This window comes from Mugil cephalus, chromosome 8 (genome assembly GCF_022458985.1).
Source record: "Mugil cephalus isolate CIBA_MC_2020 chromosome 8, CIBA_Mcephalus_1.1, whole genome shotgun sequence".
Lineage (NCBI taxonomy): Eukaryota > Metazoa > Chordata > Actinopteri > Mugiliformes > Mugilidae > Mugil > Mugil cephalus.
In genome coordinates, this window is record NC_061777.1 from 1669288 (window position 1) to 1691929 (window position 22642).

The following is a 22642-nucleotide window of genomic DNA, read 5'->3' on the forward strand; positions in this document are numbered from 1 at the left end:
AAACTGAAGTCAGGGCTCATTGGCCTCATTGGTAACACAAACTTTAAAAACAAGACCTACACCACTGTAGAGAAATGAAGAAACATCTGAAAAGAAACTGCAGGATTGCTGAGAGGAGATGGAGGAAAACAAAGCTAACTATTCATCATGAAATATTACGGGAACTCCTCAAAACTTACAATAACTCAGTAAAACAGGCCAGAATTTTACACTCCAACAACTAATTACAGACAATAAAAACGACCCCATATTCCTTTTCTCCACATTAGACCATATGCTAAACTCTTTAATTTTAATAAATCCTCTAAATTATCTAATGACGCCCTTTGTGAGAACCATGTCAGAAGTAAAATCAATGACATCAGGTCGAGTATTTTACCTCAACAGATTTTAACCGTTGACGCACCTGGATCATTGATTTTTTTTTCTTCAGCCACTGTTTTTTATCACAGTTGATTTATATTTAGGTTGTTTTACATGACTTATTTTAACTTGTTTTATTTAATTACTTTCATAACCTGTTCTTATGGGACTGAGGGTCTTTTAGTTATTTTATTTTTACTTATTTTATCTACTTATTTTAATATCTTTCTGTTTTAGTTTTTCAGGTCTCCAGTGTTTCCTCGTGGGGGCCTGCCACGCTTTGGGCTGTTCCTTTCTACCAGTGGGGGCGCTGTCCCTTGGGTGGTTGGACGCTCTGCACTTAGGTGTGGGGCCCGTCTCTCCCCTATGGTTAAGGGCTGGGACCCCCCTCGGCATGGACAGGCCCCCTCCCCACAGGTAGCGTCCTCCATGACTTAAGCCTCAGTGTCCAGCCATGTCTCATTGACAACTTTTAGTGTGTATTCTGGTGTGAGTGTGGACGTGTGCGCGCTTGTGTATGTGTAATGTGTCTATATGTGTCTGTATGTGTACATGTGGGGGCGCGGGTCCTTGATTCTGTTTCTTGCTGTAATGTTCTATGTTTTCATTGGTGTGAAGCACTTTGTGTTGCATCTTTGCAGGAAAAGTTCTAATCAAATAAAATTTGATTGACACAAAAGGTTTAAAGGACACTTCCCTGTGGACCATAATATGAACAGACTGTGTCCCTATTCAGGTCTTTATCCTCTCACTGTGAATGAACTAAGAAGACTCCTTATTAACAGATGAACTTCAGTAGTGACAAATAGGCTACAATAAAACTCAAAGTTTATCCTCAGATAAAAAAGTCTGCTTGGTCATATTGTTGTTTTAATTCATTCTGATTTGTTGGCAGAAAATGTTTCCTGTTACAACTCATGAAGAAAAAATGTAGTCAAACTGGTTTACTGTGAGATTTAAAAAAACTGGAAATATTAACTCCACCCTGGAGGACTGAAGCACAAACCTCATCCTTTTAAATGTTTAGTATCTCTATGAGATTAAGGACCTGAATGCTTTCTTAAGTGTTACAAAATAAAAAAATAGATTAAATATTAAAGAGTGAGCAACATGTGAACAAACAAAGAAACTGATTTGTACTAAAATAAAAGCAGAATATTCAGCTGTGGAGGACGTCATGGCGCCATCTGCTGGAGATAAAATGACACTACAGTTTTACTGACAGGAAGTAATTCTCATGACTGAGGTGAAAGAAACTGAAAGTAGATTGAGATCAGGCTCAGACGCCATTACAGGGTGTACGATCTCTGATGTAAATGAACATATTTGGAGGATTTTAAGAGGTAAGTGAAGAGACTGTACATTGGTGAGTCCTGCTGTTGAATCTACTTCAGTTACAAATGGCTGAGAGAGCTGTTCTTGAAAGTTATCTGAGCTGCCATGTGTGTTCAGAGACTTTCAGAGATCCTGTGTCTCTGAGCTGCAACCACAACTTCTGTTCAAGCTGCCTGCAGAAATTCTGGGAACAGGCTAAAAACAAAAACTGTCCTATTTGTAAAAGAAAATCCTCAAAAGAGAATCCTGGGGTGAACTTTACACTGAAGGAACTGGCTGACTCCTTTGCTGCAAGACAGAAATCTGGATCATCTGAGACAGAAAAGGGAAAAGAGAAGTCATTAATGGTGGTTTGTAGTAAACACAAAGAAGAAGAGCCTAAACTGTTCTGTGAGGATGAGCAGAGAGTTGTGTGTCCTGTCTGTGAGTTTTCTCTCCACCACAATCACAAAGTGGTTCCTATAAAACAAGCAGTCAGTGACCTGAAGGAGCAGCTGAAATCTGACTTAAAGTCTCTGGAGGACAAGAGGAACAAATACAAACAAGTGGAGGAAACATACAATGAGGTGATTCAACACTCCAAGAAGCAGCTGCTGTCCACAGAGACGCAGATCAGAGCAGAGTTCAACAAGCTCCACCAGTTCCTGAAAGAGGAAGAGGAGTCCAGACTGGCAGCTCTGAGGGAGGAAGAGGAGCAGAAGGGGAAGACTGTGTGCAGAGAGATGAAGAGGATTCAGGAGCAGATCTCCTCTCTGTCAGACAGTATCTCTGCTGTTGAAGAAGAGCTGCAGAACACCAGGTGCCATTCTCAGCAGTTATAAAGCCACTCAGACCAGAGGCCAGAGCCCAGTGCCCACTGTCAGATCCAAGCTGGTCTCAGGACCCTGATAGATGTGGCCAAACACCTGGGCAACCTGCCCTTCAGAGTCTGGGAGAAGATGGAGGAGAAGGTCCACTTCAGTCCTGTCATTCTGGACCCAAACACTGCAAACCCCTGGCTCTATCTGTCTCATGATCTGACCAGTGTGAGGAATGGAGACACAAAGCAGCAGCTTCCAGACAATCCAGAGAGAAACACTTTTTATGTCACTGTTCTGGGCTCTGAGGGCTTCAGCTCAGGGAAACACAGCTGGGAGGTGGAGGTGGGAGATCATCCTGACTGGAATCTTTGTTTAGCTAAAGAGTCAGTTGACAGGATGGGAGAGATATTAGCTTCACCAAAATATGGAATCTGGTGTTTATCGCATCGTGATGGAAAATACTATAATGGTCTTAGTCAGACTGTGACAGTGAAGAAGAGTCTCCAGAGGATCAGAGTCCAGCTGGACTATGACAGGGGGGAGGTGTCCTTCTACAACTCTGAAGACATGACTCACATCTACACTCACAGAGACACTTTCACTGAGAAACTCTTCCCATATTTCAGTGTTGGAAAAGCTGGTGCTGCCAAAACCTCTGACATCAAAATCAGAAAGTGAGATTTCTCTGTGATGTTCAGAGATGTTTGTTTTTCTGTGACAATCATTCGAGGTTCATTTCCCTGTAAAGTCATCATCACACAACAGTGATAGTTTCTACTAAAAGACTTTTTCATTCTACTTGAAGGTAGACTCTAATTTTAAATGAATTATTTTAAATGTGCAAAATTAAACATGTAGACCTCAACAGTGGTTAAAAGCGTCTGTGAATGTTCTAATTGAAAAAATGTTCATATTTGATTAGAACAAGGACATATTTTTGATCTCAAAGGTGTTTTTCCACTGATGAGTTATTTTATCCTTTAACATGTTCTAATGAGATTTTCAGTGGTTCAGTGAATCTGAAATCATTGTGTCTGATTGATTGTTCTTATTTTATTCTACAGCAGAACTGATTTATTTCCTTGGTTCACGGAAACTGTCAATCCAACTGTCTGAAATGACAGAATGTGTGGTGATTTTGTGATAATGTCTCCAAAAACTCAGCTTTAAAACTACAAATACAACTGTCCACACGTGATTTGTTGAATTATTTGCATATGTTGGTTAAAGATGTGAATCCCTGAGCCTTATTTAACACGTGGTCCTTTGCTTCCATCTAGTGGGTATATGGTGAAACTACAGAAAACAAACAGCACCATTGTTTTCCACTAACAGAGCTTTGTGCCACACTCCTTCTTGTTTCATAATCAGGTTTGATGCATGATAGCGAGTTTAGTTATTTTTATGGATTCTATAAAGTGCACAATAATAGAATTTGACTTATAGGTTAAATAAAACAGTCAATGTTCTTTTCTATAAACTCTTGGTCCAGTTCTGGTTAAGGTGTTAAATGAGTTCAGAATCAGGGTGATTTCTATTATTTAATCTAGAAGAAATATCTTAAATTTAATTTCTGTCTAATGAGAAAATGCAGTGACTACAGTACATGTGTACTTGGTAGTAAGATGATACCTCTATCAGCTGGAATAAGACGATGTTAATGGATTCTCAGCACTTGCGTCTTATTTATTGTCACATTTAGAAAAAAAAGTTGAAATAATCAAATGCTCATTGTTAAAAAAGTAAAGAAGATCTTTTCTGATTGTAGAAAATTTATAAAAAGTTTGATGTTTTTTATTCATGTTAAAATTGGAAGTGTTGTTCCCAATTTGACCACAAGAGGGTCTAAAATTGATGTTATTCATTTTGACATGTAAACTATTTGTACTGTTTATTTTAAATATACATGTGTTAATGTAACTGTAAATATATAAACAGATTCACTGATCTGATTTTATTTTGAAGAATAAAGATCGATTCTGTTATAAACTTCTCACTTTTACTCTAATATTTGTTTTCATGTTCTATTATAGATTCATTCTGTGTTAAAGAGCTGTCACGGGTCAGATTTGGTTAAATTCACTTGTTGTTGATGCTTTCAGGTCACATGGGAGTTATTTAGTGTCAGTTTATTCCACTGTCTGTTTCTACCAACAACACTGACTCCTACACATTTGATTTCTGTGAAACTATTAATGTTTTACAGTCAATATGATTATTTGTTATATATTAACACAAAGAGGAAATGTGGAAAATTTACATTTGTGTCATCAGATGCAGTAATATGCTGAGAAAGTCACTGTCCTGCTGCTACCTGAGTATTTATTGTAAATCTTCAGTCGTGTCTCGTAGAATCTAACTGAGACTCCAGTTGGGACCAACAGCTGAGAGCTTCACTCCCAGGGTCTGTCCTTGTAATCCTACCGAAGTCCCATGATGCACTGGGGGGAGGGTTTCTACGGCGACTCTGACAGTCAACAAACATGGCCGACGCTGCAGGGAGCTCTGAGCCACATGAGTGAGTAGAGTTACTGATTATTCCACTGGAAACAGCTGACACATTACAGGTTCCTTCAGAGGACTTGAGTGTATTGAACCAGTATCTAAGTGAGTGGGAGGTGTTTGAAGAGACACAATGAAGCAGCTGGAGCCACAGGGTCCTTTCTACTTCCAATGAATTGACGCCAGTGGACGGATTAGTCTTCAGTGCAGCAATAACACGTTTCAGCTGAGCTTCACACGTCAAACATGAAGCTCAGAGATGATTCCAGTTTAGTTTGTGTGTGGGACCAAATGTCTGGAAAATGTCACAACACTCAACACTTTGCCTTCAAGGTTTTAGCTTCAGCTAAATTCAGTCACTTTAGTGAGTCTGACAAAAAGTCGAGGAGGAGGACGTGAGGCTTTAGCCGTCCTACCACACTGGAGAACTGGACTGATGGAGAGTTGAGGACGGGACCATCTGGTCCAGTGGCGTCTGATGGATGCTGGCTCGCCATCTTCTCTGTCAAAGAGAATCCAAGCTCTCATTTTCTTCCAGGTGATCCCAGCCTGTGGAGAAACCAGATTATTAGGACATAGAGACACAGTAAACGTCACATGACAATTCTGTAAATCTGCTGCAACACAGGAGCAGTTAAACCCTGAATTCATGTCAACTGTAGAGCACTTCACTGGAGGAGGGTTTGATCATTTCTACCATGAATTCTCCTCATTAAACCTTTAAAACTGTCACATTTATGTGTTTTCTTTTCAATCCAGGACTTAATTAAAGAACAAATATTTATCACATTCCTACGACTGAGGTTCTGCTTTAAGAGTAACAGCAAACACAAGCACAAACAGCAGCAGTCTAGAGAAGAAATCAAGTTTCCTTCTCCAGCTGGAATTCTGCAGCCTCTGATTTAACCACACTTTGTTTAGTGGAGCTGCAAATAATCCTGGAACTAAAACAAGTTTACAGGACGTCTTTCTCTACTGGGCAACAGAAACATAATGATGGCTGCAGCAGAATCGTCAGGTCGTCACGTCTCACTAAAGCAAAATAAATCTGCATCAGTACAAGGTTAAGCAAAGATTATTCACTGATTTATTACTGATGAGTTTTTACTAAATGCTAAGTTTAGTCAGAGCAGATGAAATAAAATCTATTCTTTTGTTAAACACAACATTCCTCTGGACTCAGAGATGGATAAAGAGGAATTAAAATCCTCAAAACAGAAAAAAAAAACACAAAGTAAGAAAACAGAACTGGGAAATAAATCATGGTTGTGATGGAAATTAATTTATTTTATTTCAAATAATAATAAAAAAATGTTGATGAGGTGAAAATAATCAGAAGTTGTTGGACTACTTCATATGTTAGAAATCTGAAATCCACACTAACTGTCAAGTTCCCTCCCAGACGTTCCCACTCCCACATCCCAACGTTCTCAGCCGGACATCCCATGATCCCCAAACTGTACGTGATGCCATGGAAACAGGACATGAAGAACCAGAGGCTGCTGATGAAGGTAGGCGCCAGTGGAGGAAACAAACGCACCTCCCTGCAGACTGTGCAGTCAGGACTGACTGTGTTGTGAATGTGTGGTTCAGAACGCAGCTCTGGCTGGGATCCCTGTGCTTCCTCTGGAGGAGTCTTTGTGTTTTTGTGGTCGGGAGCATCTCTGCCACAGCCAGCGCTCCACCCAGACCTCCTCCTCCTACTCCTCCTCCTGGGCTCCTCCTGGGCTCCTCTCAGCCAGACAGGAATGACAGCTCATCACTCCTCCCACTTCTCCAGGTGAAGCAGCTCATTCAGCTCAGATGCTGCGTTCAGGAACCTAAATGAAGATATTTCTGATGACTTGTGAAACATTTGCTGCTGTTTTCTTGCAGGTACAACAGCTCTGTGGTGACGACCAGACGACTTCACCAAACCTGAGGACAGATCAGTCCTTCACCACAAACACTTCACACACAGGTGTTTAACTTGGTTTCAGCTGCAACACAAATCTCATCAATAATAGTTTTGTGAACCAGTGAACCAGTTTCCATCATCCCTCTTGACTGAGTGATGAATTCAACTCTTTTTCAGCTTCTTTTCATCTCTGGGAGTCTTGACACCTTTATGCATATGTGAGGATTATTGCAATAAACATCTGTGAAAGACACTTGATGTTGTGAGTTCACTCTAAGAAAGAAACCTCCTCAACGATACTGAGCTAACTGACTGAAGAGAGGCTGGAGGCTAGCAGTCTGGAAGCTAGCTGGCTGTAAGGCTAACACCAGGATACTGGTAGATGTGGAGCTCAGAGGAAGTCGGTAGCCTCGCTTCCTAGAGGGAGATGTCCTGAAGGTCTAGATCCCCTGAAAGGTGACTCCTGGGATTTGGATGAGGTGGAATCATGCAGAGAGTTAAATAAGTCAGGCTGAGGGCTATCAGGATGATTGCTATCTGACTCAGGAACTGGAACAGGATGGTGGGGAGGCTCATAGCTAGCAGGCTGGACACTAAGCAGGTCCATTCAAACCACATGTGGTGCAGGTGAGAGGGTGGCTGCCTCATAGGATGAAGTAGACATGGAGCTAGTAGTCAGGTGGTTGGACAACTCAGGAACTGGGACGTGCAACTGGCTCAGAAAACTGAAGCTAAAGTATTATCTGATACTAGGAAAGGCAGGGAGCTAACTGATACTGGGACTGGAGCTGGAAAGAGACTAAGAGACTGGAACTAACAGGTTGGAGGTTCATCTTATTGGCTTATTGTTTTTAAACAGGCCCAGCCTTTTTAAACAGCATGGCCTCCATCCAAACCAGGAGGGTTCACGACTTTTATCCCATCAACATCAACCTGACTGTTCACTCACCTCTGACTCTCCTCCACAGGACACACCCTTCTCCACTGCATCCACACACACTTTACACAACCCCTCCCCACTGACCCCAGAACAACAGGACAATATCCACACAATCCCAACAATCATTACACACAGACGAACATGACACAGGACAGTTTTTAGATCAAATATCGTTTTTAACATTCCACTAAAGCAACATGATGAGCGCAGACATTAAAAGGCTGTGCTGAATGTTCACTCTCTGGTGAACAAATCGTTCACTGTTCATGATGTAATTTTAGATAATAACCTGGACTGCCTTCTTCTTACAGAGACATGGTTTGGCACCGATGCACTGTTCTCACTGACGCTTCCCCACCAAATTTTATTTTTTTATTTTTCCACCGGGGGGACAGACAAGGAGGAGGGACTGCATCAGTTATAAAATAATAACATGTTCTCAAATGAGGTTCGTTTTGACAGTTACACATCATTTAAGTATCATGCCTTTGTTTTTAGCAGCCCACCAATCTTCTGTGTCACCATCTACAGACCACCCCATTACACCGCCTCCTTCATCAGCGACTTTTCACATCTGTTATCATCTATCCATACGTCATATAACAGGGTTATAAGAACTGGTGATTTTAATCTACACGTGGATGTCTCCTTGGACTCTATGTCCACAGAACTTTTAAACATTTTACAATGCTTTGATTTTAACCAACATCATGCAGCCGACCCACGGCAGGGGGCGCACCCTGGACCTGGCCATATCCTGTGGTCTGTCCGTGGGTGTGTCCTCTGTTGTGGATCTGGCTGTGTCTGAATATTTCTGTGTTTTTTTAACATCGCCAGTTTTAACCAGCAGGTGGCGCCAGTGAGAACGGTGAGGAAACGTAATCTTACTCCTGAAGTGGCTGCAAATTTTATCCAGGTTCTACAGAGCACTCCTGCAGAGATTTTACCAGCGTCCTGTGATTTTATTATTAACGATTTTAACAACAAACTGAAGTCAGGGCTCATTGGCTCCATTGGTAACAAAAACTTTAAAAACAAGACCTACACCACCGTGGAGAAATGAAGACACATTTGAAAAGAAACTGCAGGATCGCTGAGAGGAGATGGAGGAAAACAAAGCTAACTATTCATCATGAAATATTACGGGAACTCCTCAAAACTTACAATAACTCAGTCAAACAGGCCTGAATTTTACACTTCCAACAACTAATAATAAATTAATTAATAAAAACGACCCCAAATTCCTTTTCTCCACATTAGACCATATGCTAAAACTCTTTAATTTTAATAAATCCTCCAAATTATTTAACGCCGCCCTTTGTGAGAACCACGTCAGAAGTAATATCAATGACATTAGGTCGAGTATTTTACCTCAACAGATTTTAACCGTTAACTGGATCATTGATTTTTTTCTTCAGCCACTGTTTTTATCACAGTTGATTTATATTTAGGTTGTTTTACATGACTTATTTTAACTTGTTTTATTTAATTGCTTTTATAACCTATTCTTATGAGACCAAGGGTCTTTTAGTTATTTTATTTTTACTTATTTTATCTACTTATTTTAATATCTTTCTGTTTTAGTGTTTAAGTTCTCCAGTGTTTCCTCGTGGGGGCCTGCACGCTTGGGGCTGTTCCTTTCTACCAGTGGGGGCGCTGTCCCTTGGGTGATTGGACGCTCTGCACTTAGGTGTGGGGCCCGTCTCTCCCCTATGGTTAAGGGCTGGGACCCCCCTCGGCGTGGACAGGCCCCCTCCCTAAAGGTAGCGTCCTCCATGCCTTAAGCCTCAGTGTCCAGCCATGTCTCATTGACAACTTTTAGTGTGTATTCTGGTGTGAGTGTGGACGTGTGTGCGCTTGTGTATGTGTAATGTGTCTATATGTGTCTGTATGTGTACATGTGGGGGCGCGGGTCCTTGATTCTGTCTCTTGGTGTAAAGTTCTATGTTTTTATTGGTGTGAAGCACTTTGTGTTGCATCATGGTAGGAAAAGTTCTATACAAATAAAGTGTGATTGATAGAAAAGGTTTAAAGGACACTTCCCTGTGGACCATAATATGAACAGACTGTGTCCCTACTCAGGTCTTTATCCTCTCACTGTGAATGAACTAAGCAGACTCCTTATTAACAGATCAACTTCAGTAGTTGACATATAGACTACAATAGATCTCAAAGTTTATCCTCAGATAATGTGTCTGCTTGGTTGTATTGTTATTTTAATTCATTCTGACTTGTTGGTAGAAAATGTTTCCTGTTACAACTCATGAAGAAGAAATGTAGTCAAACTGGTTTGTTGTGAGATTTAAGACAACTGGAAATATTAACTCCACCCTGGAGGACTGAAGCACAAACCTCATCCTTTTAAATGTTTAGTATTTTAATGAGCTGAATGACTTTAATGCTTTGTTGAGTAGAAGAAAACAAAAAAGAGATTAAATATTAAAAAGTGACCAACACGTAACAGAACAAGGAAACTGATTTGCAGTAAAATGAAAGCAGAATATTCACCTGTAGAGGACGTCATGGCGCCATCTGCTGGAGATAAAATGACACTACAGCTTTACTGACGGGAAGTAATTCTCATGACTGAGGTGAAAGAAACTGAAAGTAGATTGAGATCAGGCTCAATATATAAACAGATTCACTGATCTGATTTTATTTTGAAGAATGAAGTTCTATTCTGTTATAAACTTTTCACTTTTAGTCTGATATTTGTTTACATTCCTCTTTCCTGTTCTATTGTAGATTCATTCTGTGTTAAAGAGCTGTCACTGGTCATATTTGGTTAAATTCACTTGTTGTTGATGCTTTCAGGTCACATGGGATTTATTTAGTGTCAGTTTATTCCACTGTCTGTTTCTACAAACAACACTGACTCATACACATTTAATTTCTGTGAAACTATTAATGTTTTAGAGTCAGTATGATTATTTTTATCTATTGACACAAAGAGGTAATGTTGAAAATTTACATTTGTGTCATCAGATGCAGTAACATGCTGAGAAAGTCACTGTCCTGCTGCTACCTGAGTATTTATTGTAAATCTTCAGTCGTGTCTCGTAGAATCTAACTGAGACTCCAGTTGGGACCAACAGCTGAGAGCTTCACTCCCAGGGTCTGTCCTTGTAATCCTACCCAAGCCCATGATGCACTGGGGGGAGGGTTTCTACGGCGACTCTGACAGTCAACAAACATGGCCGACGCTGCAGGGAGCTCTGAGCCACATGAGTGAGTAGAGTTACTGATTATTCCACTGGAAACAGCTGACACATTACAGGTTCCTTCAGAGGACTTGAGTGTATTGAACCAGTATCTAAGTGAGTGGGAGGTGTTTGAAGAGACACAGTGAGCAGCTGGAGCCACAGGGTCCTTTCTACTTTCAATGAATTGATGCCAGTGGACGGATTGGTCTTCAGTGCAGCAATAAACACGTTTCAGCTGAGTTTCACACGTCAAACATGAAGCTCAGAGATGATTCCAGTTTAGTTTGTGTGTGGGACCAAATGTCTGGAAAATGTCACAACATTCAAGTTTCCCTTCGAGATTTTAGCTTCAGCTAAATTCAGTCACTTTTAGTTGAGTCTGACAAAAAGTCAAGGAGGAGGAAGTGAGGCTTTAGCCGACCTACCACACTGGAGAACTGGACTGATGGAGAGTTGAGGACGGGACCATCTGGTCCAGTGGCGTCTGATGGATGCTGGCTCGCCATCTTCTCTGTCAAGAAGAATCCAAGCTCTCATTTTCTTCCAGGTGATCCCAGCCTGTGGAGAAACCAGATTATTAGGACATAGAGCCACAGTGAACGTCACATCACAATAATATAAATCCTGCTGCAACACAGGAGCAGTTAAACCCATGAATTCATGTCAACTGTAGAGCACTTCACTGCAGGAGGGTTTGATCATTTCTACCATGAATTCTCCTCATTAAACCTTTAAACTGTCACATTTATGTGTTTCTCTTTTCAATCCAGGACTTAATTAAAGCACAAATATTTGACACGTTTGTACGACTGAGGTTCTGCTTTAAGAGTAACAGCAAACACAAGCACAAACAGCAGCAGTCTAGAGAAGAAATCAAGTTTCCTTCTCCAGCTGGAATTTTGCAGCCTCTGATTTAACCACACTTTGTCTAGTGGAGCTGCAAATAATCCTGCAACTACAACAAGTTTACAGGACTTCTTTCTCTACTGGGCAACAGAAACATAAATGATGGCTGCAGCAGAATCGTCAGGTCGTCACGTCTCCACTAAAGCAAAATAAATCTGCATCAGTACAAGGTGAAGCAAAGATTATTCACTGATTTATTACTGATGAGATTTTACTAAATGCTAAGTTTATTCAGAGCCGGTGAAATAAAAACTATTCTTTTATTAAACACAACATTTCTCTGGACTCAGAGATGGATAAAGAGGAATTAAAATCCTCAAAACAGAAAAAAAAACACAAAGTAAGAAAACAGAACTGGGAAATAAATCATGATGTGATGGAAAATAATTTAGTTTCTTTCCAAATAATAAAGAAAAAATGCAGCTGTTGATGAGTTGAAAATAATCAGACTGTTGTTGGACTACTTCATAATGTTTGAAATCTGAAATCCACACTAACTGTCGCGTTCCCTCCCAGACGTTCCCGCTCCCACATCCCAACGTTCTCAGCCGGACATCCCATGATCCCCAAACTGTACGTGATGCCATGGAAACAGGACATGAAGAACCAGAGGCTGCTGATGAAGGTAGGCGCCAGTGGAGGGAAACAAACGCACCTCCCTGCAGACTGTGCAGTCAGACTGACTGTGTGTGAATGTGTGGTTCAGAACGCAGCTCTGGCTGGGATCCCTGTGCTTCCTCTGGAGGAGTCTTTGTGTTTTTGTGGTCGGGAGCGTCTCTGCCACAGCCAGCGCTCCACCCAGACCTCCTCCTCCTCCTCCTCCTCCTCCTGGGCTCCTCTCAGCCAGACAGGACTGACAGCTCATCACTCCTCCCACTTCTCCAGGTGAAGCAGCTCACTCAGCTCAGATGCTGCATTCAGGAACCTAAATGAAGATATTTCTGATGCTTTGCTGAAAATCAAGTGAAACATGTGCTGCTGTTTTCTTGCAGGTACAACAGCTCTGTGGTGACGACCAGACGGCTTTACCAAACCTGAGGACAGATCAGTCCTTCACCACAAACACTTCACACACACGTGTTTAACTTGGTTTCAGCTGCAACACAAATCTCATCAATAAAAGTTTTGTGAATCAGTGAATCAGTTTCCATCAGTCCTCTTGACTGAGTGATGAATTCAACTCTTTTTCAGCTTCTTTTTATCTCTGGGAGTCTTGACACCTTGATGCATATGTGAGGATTATTGGAATAAACATCTCTGAAAGACACTTGATGTTGTGAGTTCAATCTAAGAAAGAAACTTCCTCAACGATACTGAGCTAGCTGACTGCAGAGAGGCTGGAGGCTAGCAGTCTGGAAGCTAGCTGGCTCTAAGGCTAACACCAGGATACTGGTAGATGTGGAGCTCAGAGGAAGTCGGTAGCCTCGCTCCCTAGAGGGACATGTCCTGAAGGTCTAGATCCCCTGAAAGGTGACTCCTGGGATTTGGATGAGGTGGAATCATGCAGAGAGTTAAATAAGTCAGGCTGAGGGCTATCAGGATGATTGCTATCTGACTCAGGAACTGGAACAGGATGGTGGGGAGGCTCGTAGCTAGCAGGCTGGACACTAAGCAGGTCCATTCAAACCACATGTGGTGCAGGTGAGAGGGTGGCTGCCTCATAGGATGAAGTAGACATGGAGCTAGTGATCAGGTGGTTGGACAACTCAGGAACTGGGACGTGCAACTGGTTCAAAAAGCTGAAGCTAAAGTATTATCTGATACTAGGAAAGGCAGGGAGCTAACTGATACTGGGACTGGAGCTGGAAAGAGACTAAGAGACTGGAATTAACAGGTAGAGGTTCATCTTATTGGTTTATTGTTTTTAAACAGGCCCAGCCTTTTTAAACAGCATGGCCTCCATCCAAACCAGGAGGGTTCACGTCTTTTATCCATCAACATCAACCTGACTGTTCACTCCACCTCCTGACTCTCCTACACAGACACACCCTTCTTCACTGCATCCACACACACTTTACACAACCCCTCCCCACTGACCCCAGAACAACGGGACAATATCCACACAATCCCAACAATCATTACACACAGACGAACATGACACAGTTTTTAGATCAAATATAATTTTTAACATTCCACTAAAGCAAAATGATGAGCGCAGACATTAAAAGGCTGTGCTGAATGTTCACTCTCTGGTGAACAAATCGTTCACTGTTCATGATGTAATTTTAGATAATAACCTGGACTGCCTTCTTCTTACAGAGACATGGTTTGGCACCGATGCACTGTTCTCACTGACGCTTCCCCACCAAATTTTATTTTATTTTCCACCAGGGGGACAGACAAGGAGGAGGGACTGCATCAGTTAGTAAAAATAACATGTTCTCAAATGAGGTTCTTTTTGACAGTTACACATCATTTGAGTATCATGCCTTTGTTTTTAGCAGCCCACCTCTCCTCTGTGTCACCATCTGCAGACCACCCCATTACACCGCCTCCTTCATCAGCGACTTTTCACATCTGTTATCATCTATCCATACATCATATAACAGGGTTATAAGAACTGGTGATTTTAATCTACACATGGATGTCTCCTTGGACTCTGTGTCCACAGAACTTTTAAACGTTTTACAATGCTTTGATTTTAACCAACATCATGCAGCCAACCCACGGCAGGGGGCGCACCCTGGACCTGGTCATATCCTGTGGTCTGTCCGTGGGTGTGTCCTCTGTGGTGGATCTGGCTGTGTCTGACTATTTCTGTGTTTTTTAACATCGCCAGGTTTAACCAGTAGGTGGCACCAGTGAGAACGGTGAGAAAACGCGACCTTACTCCTGAAGTGGCTGCAAATTTGATCCAGGTTCTACAGAGCACTCCTGCAGAGATTTTACCAGCGTCCTGTGATTTTATCATTAATGATTAAAACAACAAAGTAAAGTCAGGGCTCATTGGCCTCATTGGTAACGAAAATTTTAAAAACAAGACCTACACCACCGTGGAGAAATGAAGACACATTTGAAAAGAAACTGCAGGATCGCTGAGAGGAGATGGAGGAAAACAAAGCTAACTATTCATCATGAAATATTACGGGAACTCCTCAAAACTTAGACAATAACTCAGTCAAACAGGCCAGAATTTTACACTCCAACAACTAATTACAGACAATAAAAACGACCCCAAATTCCTTTTCTCCACATTAGACCATATGCCAAACTCTTTAATTTTAATACATCCTCTAAATTATCTAACGACGCCCTTTGTGAGAACCACGTCAGAAGTAATATCAATGACATTAGGTCGAGTATTTTACCTCAACAGATTTTAACCGTTGACGCACCTGGATCATTGATTTTTTTCTTCAGCCGCTGTTTTTATCACAGTTGATTTATATTTAGGTTGTTTTACATGATTTATTTTAACTTGTTTTATTTAATTGCTTTTATAACCTATTCTTATGAGACCAAGGGTCTTTTAGTTATTTTATTTTTACTTATTTTATCTACTTATTTTAATATCTTTCTGTTTTAGTTTTTTTAGTTCTCCAGGGTTTCCTCGTGGGGGCCTGCCACGCTTGGGGCTGTTCCTTTCTACCAGTGGGGGCGCTGTCCCTTGGGTGGTTGGACGCTCTGCACTTAGGTGTGGGGCCCGTCTCTCCCCTATGGTGAAGGGCTGGGACCCCCCTCGGCGTAGACAGGCCCCCTCCCTAAAGGTAGCGTCCTCCATGCCTTAAGCCTCAGTGTCCAGTCATGTCTCATTGACAACTTTTAGTGTGTATTCTGGTGTGAGTGTGGACGTGTGTGCGCTTGTGTATGTGTAATGTGTCTATATGTGTCTGTATGTGTACATGTGGGGGCGCGGGTCCTTGATTCTGTTTCTTGGTGTAATGTTCTATGTTTTTATTGGTGTGAAGCACTTTGTGTTGCATCATGGTAGGAAAAGTTCTAAACAAATAAAGTTTGATTGACACAAAAGGTTTAAAGGACACTTCTCTGTGGACCATAATAAGAACAGACTGTGTCCCTACTCAGGTCTTTATCCTCTCACTGTGAATGAACTAAGCAGACTCCTTATTAACAGATGAACTTCAGTAGTTGACATATAGGCTACAATAAAACTCAAAGTTTATCCTCAGATAAAAAAGCCTGCTTGGTCGTATTGTTGTTTTAGTTCATTCTGACTTGTTGGTAGAAAATGTTTCGTGTTACAGCTCATGAAGAACAAATGTAGTCAAACTGGTTTGTTGTGAGATTTAAGACAACTGGAAATATTAACTCCTCCCTGGAGGACTGAAGCACAAACCTCACCCTTTTAAATGTTTAGTATTTCTATGAGATTAAGGACCTGAATGCTTTCTTAAGTATTAAAAAATAAAAAAGAGATTAAATATTAAAGAGTGAGCAACATGTGAACAAACAAAGAAACTGATTTGTACTAAAATAAAAGCAGAATATTCAGCTGTAGAGGACGTCATGGCGCCATCTGCTGGAGATAAAATAACAGTTTACCTTGTCTGACAGGAAATAAATTCAACTGCCTGACGTAAAAGAAAGAGATTGAAAGTAGATTGAAACCGGGATTACAGTTTACAGGGTGTACGATCTCTGCTGGAAAACACATATTTGGAGGATTTTAAGAGGAAAAGTGAAGAGACTGTACATTGGTGAGTCCTGCTGTTGAAACTACTTCAGTTACAAATGGCTGAGAAAGTTGCTCTTGTTGAAAGTTTTCTGAGCTGCCATGTGTGTTCAGAGACTTTCAGAGATCCTGTGTCTCTGAGCTGCAACCACAACTTCTGTTCAAGCTGCCTGCAGAAATTCTGGGAAACAAGCTAAAAAACAAAACTGTCCTATTTGCAAAAGAAAATCCTCAAAAGATCCTCCTTTGGTGAACTTTACACTGAAAGAACTGGCTGACTCCTTTGCTGGAAGACGGAAATCTGGATCATCTGAGACAGAAAAGGGAAAAGAGAAGTCATTAATGGTGGTTTGTAGTAAACACAAAGAAGAGTCTAAACTGTTCTGTGAGAATGAGCAGAGAGTTGTGTGTCCTGTCTGTGAGTTTACTCTCCACCACAATCACAAAGTGGTTCCTATAGAACAAGCAGTCAGTGACATGAAGGAGCAGCTGAAATCTGACTTAAAGTCTCTGGAGGACAAGAGGAACAAATACAAACAAGTGGAGAAAACATACAATGAGGTGATTCAACACTCCAAGAAGCAGCTGCTGTCCACAGAGAGGCAGATCAGAGCAGAGTTCAACAAGCTCCACCAGTTCCTGAAAGAGGAAAAGGGAGTCCAGACTGGCAGCTCTGAGGGAGGAAGAGGAGCAGAAGGGGAAGACTGTGAGCAGAGAGATGAAGAGGATTCAGGAGCAGATCTCCTCTCTGTCAGACAGTATCTCTGCTGTTGAAGAAGAGCTGCAGAAACACCAGGTGCCATTCCTCAGCAGTTATAAAGCCACTCAGACCAGAGCCAGAGCCCAGTGCTCACTGTCAGATCCACAGCTGGTCTCAGGAGCCCTGATAGATGTGGCCAAACACCTGGGCAACCTGGCCTTCAGAGTCTGGGAGAAGATGGAGGAGAAGGTCCACTTCAGTCCTGTCATTCTGGACCCAAACACTGTTCACTCCTGGCTCTATCTGTCTGATGATCTGACCAGTGTGAGACGTGGAGACACAAACCAGAAGCTTCCTAACAATCCAGAGAGAAACGCTTATTCTGCTGATGTTCTGGGCTCTGAGGGCTTCAGCTCAGGGAAACACAGCTGGGAGGTGGAGGTGGGAGATCATCCTGCCTGGAATGTTGGTTTAGCTAAAGAGTCAGTTGACAGGAAGGGAGAGATAAAAGCTTCACCAGAATATGGAATCTGGTGTTTGCTGCATCGTGATGGAACATACTATAATGGTGTTGGTCAGACTGTGACAGTAGAGAAGAGTCTCCAGAGGATCAGAGTCCAGCTGGACTATGACAGGGGGGAGGTGTCCTTCTACAACTCTGAAGACATGACTCACATCTTCACTCACAGAGACACTTTCACTGAGAAACTCTTCCCATGTTTCGGTATTTACAAAACTGATGCTGACAAAACCTCTAACATCAGAATCAGAAAGTGAGATTTCTCTGTGATGTTCAGAGATGTTTGTTTTTCTGTGACAATCATTCGAGGTTCATTTCTTTGTAAAGTCATCATCACACAACAGTAATGGTTTCGATTGATTTGTTCTCGAAACATTAACAGTCATTTTTGAAATAAGATTTGATTAGATTATTCTGAAAGTTTTTTTTTCCTCTACTGACGAGTTATTTTATCCTTGTCCTTATTTTATTCTACAGCAGAACTGATTTATTTCCTTGGTTCACAGAAACTTTTAATCCAACTGTCTGAAATGAATGATGTTGTGTGGTTGCCATCAATGATTTAGTTGTGTTTAGTTTGTGTAGGATGTAACTTCATGTTGTTGATATTCTGCTCATGTTTAATAGATTATAACAGCATAAAGTCTCATGTTGTTCAGTAAATACTCTGATCATACTGTAATCTGAATGACGCTCTCTTGGCTAAACATGCTCAGTGTGTCCATACACTTGTTCTCATGTTATTAACTTCCTGTAAATAGGTCATAAACAGAGTGTGTGGTGTTTTTGTGCTAATGTCTCTGAAAGACTCGGCTTTAAAACTACAAATACAACTGTCCACATGTGCTTTGTTGAATATCTCGCATCAATTGATAAAAGATATGAATCCCTGAGCCTCAATTTAACACGTGGTCCTTTGCTTCCATCTAGTGGGTATATTGTGGAACTACAGAAAACAGACAGCACCATTGTTTTCCCCTAACAGAGCTTTGCAACAATATGCCACACTCCTTCCTGACCTATTGTCAGGTTTGATGTATGATAGCCAGTTTAGTCCTTTTTATGGATTCTATAATGTGCACAATAATAGAATTGGACATATAGTTTAAATGAAACAGTCAATGTTCTTTTTCTGAAGTGGGAATCCGTAGTATTTTGTTGCTTTGTGGTATTTCTATCAACTGTTCGTCCAGTTCTAGTCAAGGGGTTGTTCAGTGAGTTCAGTGGCATCTCTGTGCATGATATCATTGCTATCAGGGTGTTTTTCTATCATCAAATCTAGGAGAAATATTTTAAATTTCACTTTTGTCTCAATAGAAAACAATATGACTACAGTGCATGTGTACTTGGTAGTAAACTGATACCTCTAACAGCTGGTTACCTGAAGCATCTCATAACCTGGACTTTACTCATTGTAGCTGCCACTGAAAATGTGCCAATTTCTTTATTTCACTAATATTTTTGTTTAAACATACTTCTTACATAGGTGTTAAACATGTGAATTGTAATTTCATTTGGAGGTGTTTGAGGTCATTATCAGCGTACTTGAAGTATGAAAGAAAGACAATAAAACTCAGTCAAACATCAGTTGGAAGCGTGGTTTTATCCGTCTGACCAGAAGAAAAGCTTTGGGAGCAGCTACAGTCATTTAATTTTTACATTTACGTCAACATGAGAAAGTCCATGATCAATGTGAGCATTGTGTTTTTGTTCTGTTATTGTAGTTTATTTAATTGTTCCCTGCATGTTTTTGGTTTGTGAGTTCATCAGGATTCTGTAGAGCCCACATCTTTGAGCTCATATCAGACAGTAGTAAAAAATATTAAAATGTACGTGCAAACCTTGAACAACACAATGTTGAGAAAGAAAGATTCTAAGCATTTGTTTCACATTCCGGAAAAAAAGTTGTTTAAATTAAAAAATGCTTATTGTTAATGGTCATGACTTAAAGTAAATAAGATCTTTTCTGATTCCAGCAAATTTATGCTTTCATCTGCTTTAAATATAGAAGTGTTGTTCCCAATTTGACCACAAGAGGGCAACAAATAAAAGACGTTCCAACATTCACACTGTTCATGCAGTAATGATGCAGAAATATGCTGAGAAAGTCACTGTCCTACTGCTACCTGAGTATTTATTGTAAATCTTCAGTTGTTTCTCATAGAATCTAACTGAAACTCCAGTTGGGACCAACAGCTGAGAGGTTCAGTCAGGGTATGTCTTTGTAATCCTACCCAAGTCCTGGTGTTTATGGCATGGTGATGGAAAATACACCAATGGTGATAAGACTTGACTTAAGAAGACTTGAAGAAGGATCTCCAGAGGAGTCCAGTTGGACTATGACAAGGGGGGAGTTGTCCTTCTACAACCCTGAAGACATGACTCACATCTACACTCACAGAGACACTTTCACTGAGAAACTCTTCCCATATCTCAGGATTGGCGAAGCTGGTGCTGCCAAAATCACTGGTTCCATAATCAGAAAGTAAGATTTCTCTGTGATGTTCAAAGATGTTTGTTTTTCTGTGACAATCATTCGAGGTTCATTTTTCTGTAAAGTCATCATCACACAACAGTGATAGTTTCCACTAAAAGACTTTTTCATTCTACTTGAAGGTTGGTTGTAATTTTAAATGAAAGTATGAATTCAGTCTGTTAAGATTCCATCAGAACAAATACATCTTTTTGTTTGAATTTCATTTCCTCTACTGATGAGTTATTTTATCCTTTAACATGTTCTAATGAGATTTTCAGTGGTTCACTGAAAAGCATTGTGTCTGATTGATTGTTCTCATTTCATTCTACAGTACAACTGGTGTATTTCCTTGTTTCACAGAAACTGTGAATCCAACTGTCTGAAATGAATGACGTTTTGTTTTTAGTTTGTGTAGGATGTGACTTCATGTTGATATTCTGCTCATGTTTTATGGATTATAACAGAATATAGTCTCATGTTGTTCAGTAAATACTCTGATCATACTGTAATCTGAATGATGCTCTCTTGGCTAAACATGCTCAGTGTGTCCAGTCACTTCATCTCATGTATTTAACTTCCTGTAATTTAAGTCATGTTTCTGTCGCATCCCTGAGCCTCAATTTCACACAATTTTTGGTCGTTTGCCTCCACCTAGTGGGTATATGGTGGGAATTACAGAAAACAAACAGCACTATGGCTTTCCACTAACAGAGCTTTGCAATAATATGCCACACTCTTTCTTGACTGGTTTCATTGTCAAGTTTCATGCAGAATAGCCAGTTTAGTTATTTTTGTGAATTCCATAATGTGCACAACAACAGAATTTAATGTATACGTCAAAACAGTAAGTAGTTTATTTATGTGTACTTAGAGTCCTGTAGTGGTAATATCATGTTGGTATCCTGTTGCTTTGTGGTATTGCTATCAAGCTATTGGTCCAGTTCTGGTTATGGGGTTGTCGAATGAATTTAGAATGATACCGTTGCTATCTGGGTGATTTCTAATATCTAACCGCTGATCTGATTTTATTTTAGACAATAAAGATCTATTTTGAAACACACTTCTGATGTAATATTTGTTTTAACTCCTGTTATCCATTTTAAATGTTGTGTAAAAGAGTTGCCACTGGTCAGATTAGGTGAACTTGGTGTTTATGTATTCAGGTCACATGGGAGTTAACAAGCATTTCATAGTTCAGCCACTCCACAAGAAGCCTGGTCTGGACCCAAATATTCCAAGCAATTTTACAGTGATTTCTGAGCTTTCTTTTTTATCCAAGGTGTTAGAAAAGATAAAAAGATTAAAAGATTTTTAAACTGACTCTGTCTTTTTGAAACCAAAACAAAATTTTCTGAAAATTTCCAGTCACGGTTCAATGAACACCACAGCACAGAGACAGCTCTTTTAAGGCTGACTAGTGCTGCGGATGACAGAAGATGCTCCATCTAAATTTGTTTAGACCCCAGACTAGCCTTCAACACCACAAACAACAACAAGATTCTCCTTCAACGCCTGTCACACTTGGTTGGCATCTCCGATCCTAGATAAGAATAGAAATAGAAAAATACTTTATTCATTCCCTGGAGGACCTTCGAAATTAAGATAAGTGGCGAGCCAGCCAGGAGTCGAACCTAGAATTGTTGATATTCTGCTCATGTTTAATGGATTATAACAGAACACAGTCTCATGTTGTTCAGTAAATACTCATCAGAATTAGAAAGTGAGATTTCTCTGTGATGTCCAGAGATTTGTTTGTTTTCTCTGACAATCATTCGAGGTTCATTTCACTGTAAAGTCATCATCACAAACATGATATTTTCCCTTTAAAAGACCATTTCATTTCACTTGAAGTAGGTTGAAATTTTTAAATGAATTTTTTTTAAATTGCAAAATTAAAAACATGAGACCTAACAGCATTTTAAAATTGTCTAATGTTTTTAACAAAAAACAATATTTAAAATAGAACAAGTACAATTTTTTGTAAATTTTTTTTTTTTCCCACTGATGGTTATTTTAAACCCTTTTGGGTTATAATGAGTTTTTTCAGGGGTTCATGATTTTAACTTCATGTTTTTGATTTTCTCCATTTTAAAGGGATTATAATTAGGGGTAAATTTGTTCATAAATACCTGACATACGCATCTGAATGATCTCTCTTGGCTTCTAAAAAAGTGCTCAATTCTTCTTGTTTTTAACTTCCTATAATTTAAGTAATGTCTCTAAAAGACAGGGTTTTGACAAAAAGGTGTTTTTTTTTCCCAGTAATTGTTTATGTTTGGTAAAAAGAAAATTTGTTTTCATTCATGTTTTCCTTTTTAAATTTTTGTGTAAAAGAGCTGTCACGGGTCAATTGATTAAATTTACTTT

At 40.3% G+C, this 22642-nt stretch overlaps 1 protein-coding gene, 1 long non-coding RNA gene and 2 pseudogenes across 2 annotated transcripts; all 4 read left to right on the top strand.

The window, feature by feature from the left end:
* The first annotated feature begins 1630 nt into the window (after positions 1–1630).
* LOC125012687 lies at positions 1631–4475 on the top strand (annotated as a pseudogene).
* Positions 1631–7150, top strand: LOC125012695. The gene is made up of 5 exons (XR_007113312.1): positions 1631–1706; positions 4851–5016; positions 6403–6511; positions 6594–6780; positions 6876–7150. It is a non-coding gene; the product is annotated as an uncharacterized LOC125012695 (long non-coding RNA).
* A 3834-nt stretch (positions 7151–10984) lies between these two features.
* On the top strand, positions 10985–13213 carry LOC125012693 (testis-expressed protein 43-like). The gene is made up of 4 exons (XM_047592785.1): positions 10985–11065; positions 12463–12571; positions 12653–12831; positions 12939–13213. Exons 1-4 carry the CDS (start codon positions 11031–11033, stop codon positions 12982–12984), a joined length of 369 nt encoding a protein of 122 aa, XP_047448741.1. The 5' UTR covers positions 10985–11030; the 3' UTR covers positions 12985–13213.
* Positions 13214–16427: 3214 nt separating this feature from the next.
* Positions 16428–19370, top strand: LOC125011633 (annotated as a pseudogene).
* Positions 19371–22642: the final 3272 nt, after the last annotated feature.

Bases quoted from the DNA above. Each gene is read 5' to 3' on its own strand.
- LOC125012693 (XM_047592785.1), top strand. From the start codon at position 11,031: ATGGCCGACGCTGCAGGGAGCTCTGAGCCACATGA. The intron at 11,066-12,462 runs GTGAGTAGAGTT...GTTCCCTCCCAG, and splicing joins GGGAGCTCTGAGCCACATGA to ACGTTCCCGCTCCCACATCC. The intron at 12,832-12,938 runs GTGAAGCAGCTC...GTTTTCTTGCAG, and splicing joins CACTCCTCCCACTTCTCCAG to GTACAACAGCTCTGTGGTGA.